The sequence below is a fragment of the Punica granatum genome, chromosome 7, assembly GCF_007655135.1.
Source record: "Punica granatum isolate Tunisia-2019 chromosome 7, ASM765513v2, whole genome shotgun sequence".
Taxonomy (NCBI): Eukaryota; Viridiplantae; Streptophyta; class Magnoliopsida; order Myrtales; family Lythraceae; genus Punica; species Punica granatum.
This window is the reverse complement of record NC_045133.1, coordinates 22,589,086-22,592,875: the sequence shown is the minus strand read 5'-3', so window position 1 is coordinate 22,592,875 and position 3,790 is coordinate 22,589,086. Positions and strand designations below refer to the sequence as shown.

The 3,790-nt window shown below is 42.1% G+C and overlaps 1 protein-coding gene across 1 annotated transcript; it reads left to right on the top strand.

The window, feature by feature from the left end:
• The first annotated feature begins 1,180 nt into the window (after window positions 1–1,180).
• On the top strand, window positions 1,181–2,678 carry LOC116212820 (protein MIZU-KUSSEI 1). Its single transcript, XM_031547530.1, has one exon. It carries the CDS (start codon window positions 1,724–1,726, stop codon window positions 2,459–2,461), a length of 738 nt encoding a protein of 245 aa, XP_031403390.1. The 5' UTR covers window positions 1,181–1,723; the 3' UTR covers window positions 2,462–2,678.
• The last annotated feature ends 1,112 nt before the right edge of the window (window positions 2,679–3,790 follow it).

The following is a 3,790-nucleotide window of genomic DNA, read 5'->3' as shown; positions in this document are numbered from 1 at the left end:
ACTGGTAGTCTAAAACGTTTTACAAATATTTCAATATAGTACAAAAAGTTTTTTTTGCTACTTAATGGTACAAAATGTTTCGAAGTTGTTTCAGTATAGTACAAACCGTCATCTCGCTATTGACACCGTCAAGCCGTTCCTTACAAAATCTGTAAATTTTGCACCATCATGTAACTTATATAAAACATTTTGTATTATTAAATTACAATTTCAAAACATTTTGCACCATCATGTAACGTCTCATAAAAACCGGTTTTGCACCATCAACGTCGACTTGACGGCGTCAATGGCGAGATGACGGTTTGTACTATATTGAAACAACTTTAAAACATTTTGTACCATCAAGTAGCAAATAAAATATTTTGTACCATATTGAAACATTTATAAAACTTTTTGAATCACTAGTACAATTTATCACGTATATATACGTGCGTGCGCGCGAGCGGTTTTTTAGGTTATCCGTACAATATGTATATATATATTCCAATTTAATTTCGTTTTGATTATATGTTTCTTACGTTATGAATGGAGAATATCATGAATCATGATTTTGTAATTACTATTTCGCATACATACGATGCCGACACAACTGGATCATTTCAAACTGGTCATGTCTAACGGGACCCTCCACATTGGACTACTCACATTTCTTCATTTCAGTTTTGATGGGACATTATCTTGCTAATAAAAGCATATTAATTCAATCCAGCAAAGCAAAAGCATATTAATTCATATTTTTTTATTTGGCTAAGATAAGAAACTAAATTTTCATTATTAATAGTTAATTTTCACTCAAAAATTCTGTAATAATAGCTAAGTATTCATTTATTATTTTGATATTAAAGCTGGTATTACGTTGATTTCTGTTTCGCCATCGTGCCCTCATCGACCCTTGTTAAAACCGGAATTTTGTTCGCTAACCATATGTACCCTTTCCATCAGATGCATAAGGGTATGAGAATGAAAAGCCCTATACAGCATATATGTATCCACTGAGCCAACTAGATAGCAAAAGATAAACAATTTCATAATTATTATTTATTTTTAGCTTTTTTCTTTTGTTTTTTTGGGAAATTAAGGTAATGAGAGGCAACCCAATAATTAGTGAGAGCTCGGGAAAAGCTTAAAAGGCAGCTGGTGGTGACTGATGTTGATGCCCTACGTAATGATCAGAGAGGCACATGCTGGAAACCCCCAACATTACCCACACAATCCTTTTGCCATATGCCCACTTTCCTTTCCCTAAGGTTTTTCTTCCTTTTGCCCACACCTCTTGTGGTCCTCTTTGATCTTCCTTATCCCTTCATCTAACTCCCACACCCCATTTTCTTCACGTCACTAAACTCAGTCGCGCATCAGTATGTATTTTCATGCAGTTAACAGTAGCTCTCGTAATTAGTATACTGTCTAGATTCATCCTGACAGTAAAACTAAACGAACGCATCACAGTTGATAGAACTCTTCTCCACGCCTGATCGGGTGTCCATTCCTCGGTTCCCCACCTCAAAGATTCCCGAGGCCTACCCTATGACTCAAATGATCGACCAGCCAACTTCCTAACGTCTTTTTTTCCTTTTTACAAAGACACGCTCCCTTCCCTCTCTCATATATGAGCTCTCCCACGCTATATTTATTTCACTTGAATTGTTTCTTTCTCCCATTGATATATACAAGTTAAGGCATCCCCTCACAATATTGTGTCAATCGACGGACGTACGTAATCATGCCGCCGGTGCACTCGAGTCCGTACTACCATATGGACAACCCCGCAATCCTTTCTCTCCTCAGCCACAATCCTGGCTCCGGCACCAATACTGCCGCCCCAACCGAGAAGCGACGGAAGTCATCGTCCTCATCCAGCGGTGGCCTCCTTCGCATGTTCAAGCTATTCCCGATGCTAACCACCGGCTGCAAGATGGTGGCCCTGCTGGGCCGGCCTCGAAAGCCCCTCTTAAAGGATAACGCCACCACGGGGACGATCTTCGGCCATCGGAAGGGCAGGATTATCCTTGCGATCCAGGAGGACCCGCACTGCCCACCCGTGTTTGTGCTCGAGCTCCCGATCCTCACAGCGGCTTTCCACAAGGAGATGGACTCGGACACAGTAAGGATCGCCCTGGAGAGCGAGACCCGGACCCACAGGAAAAAGCTCCTGGAGGAGTTCGTGTGGGCGGTGTACTGCAATGGGAGGAAGATCGGGTATTCGATCCGGAGGAAGCAGATGTCGGACGACGAGGCCCGGGTGATGCAATTGCTCCGTGGGGTCTCGATGGGGGCTGGAATGCTCCCATGCCCATACAGCGAGAAGGAGAGGGAGCAAAGCGGGGACGGGGAGCTCACGTACATGAGGGCACGATTTGAGCGAGTGGTCGGGTCGAAAGACTCCGAGGCGCTCTACATGATCAACCCAGATGGCGCACAGGGGCCCGAGTTCAGTATTTTCTTTGTACGGGTTCGTTAGCCTATATGTATACGGGTAGTATATCCGATATATGTATATTGCCTAGTTGATTGATGTCGGGACAACACTATAACCGATTTTTTTTTCCTCAGGCTTAAGTTGGTCGTTGTTCTTTGTCGGAATTTTCATGATGTCTTGTTTCTTGAGGAGATGTTTACTCATTAACTCTACGGAAGTGATCAATTTTGAATCAAAATTGAAATCATATATTACCATATCCGTATGTCTCTTACAAGGTAGAAGTGCTTCGAAATGATGCTAACTCTAAAGAGAGAAGCGCGAGACATTAGACCACATGCCTTTCAAAAAAAAGAACTGTATGGTATATACGTATAGAAGAATTACCAACGTGGATTAGTCAAGCGGTTCGTTGCTTATTCCCCTTAAATAAGATTTCGGATTCGAATTTTGTGAATAAAAAGAAAATTCATACAAGAGAATTTTACCAATTAAAGGGCCGACTCGGCTCAAACTCAATTAGACATGATCCATTGGGTTTTTAGATACCAAGATACACAAATATATATATATATACACGTCTACAATAATTACATCACATATCAGCTGAGATATGAACCTATTATTACCCTTCACGGTCGATGTTGTCTTGTGTCTTCAAAGGGATTGCAGCCCGGGGATCAATCATGCAATGCTTTCCTATGATTTTCCTCTTTGGAATATCATACATGTGTGTGATGAATATTTTCATTCTCATCTCTACTTATCTAAAGCAAGGGAAAAAAAAAAAGAAGGCATTCTCATTTCTACTTATTGAAACTGTTGTTCATGTTGAAATTATTCTTCGTGTTCTTCAAGATTGTGCGACCCCACGTAGCAGGTGGTTGAAAGCAGTTCCGGTACATAGCCAACAACAGTTCTTTAATTTGCCAATAATGCCGTGGTTACAAGCTTATTTTGCAGCACGCTATGTGCTGGGGTAGGGACGCACCTTGACAGGTTGTTTTCGGTGCGGGTTGTCGGCTCCTTTGGCCGCGGCGCAATAAGAGGCTATATGATCAGAATTTGGCTCTTCCCGGGAGCATGGCAGAGGTTGTGGGAAGAATTGGAGGAGCTTTCATGGGGGCGGCTAAATTCAAACAAAATTATCCTCAAACCTGGGAGAAATTGGAGGTGGATAAAGAGGAATAGGCCGCCTGCTGGTTGGGTGAAATTGAATACAGATGGAGCATCTTCGGGTAATCCTGGAGTGGTCGGGCAAGCGGTGTGCTTCGAGATGAAAATGGACAGTGGATCTTTGGTTTTGCACAAAACATTGGTTTCTCCACAGCTATAGTAGCAGAGCTATGGGGGGTTTAACGGGCTTGGAAC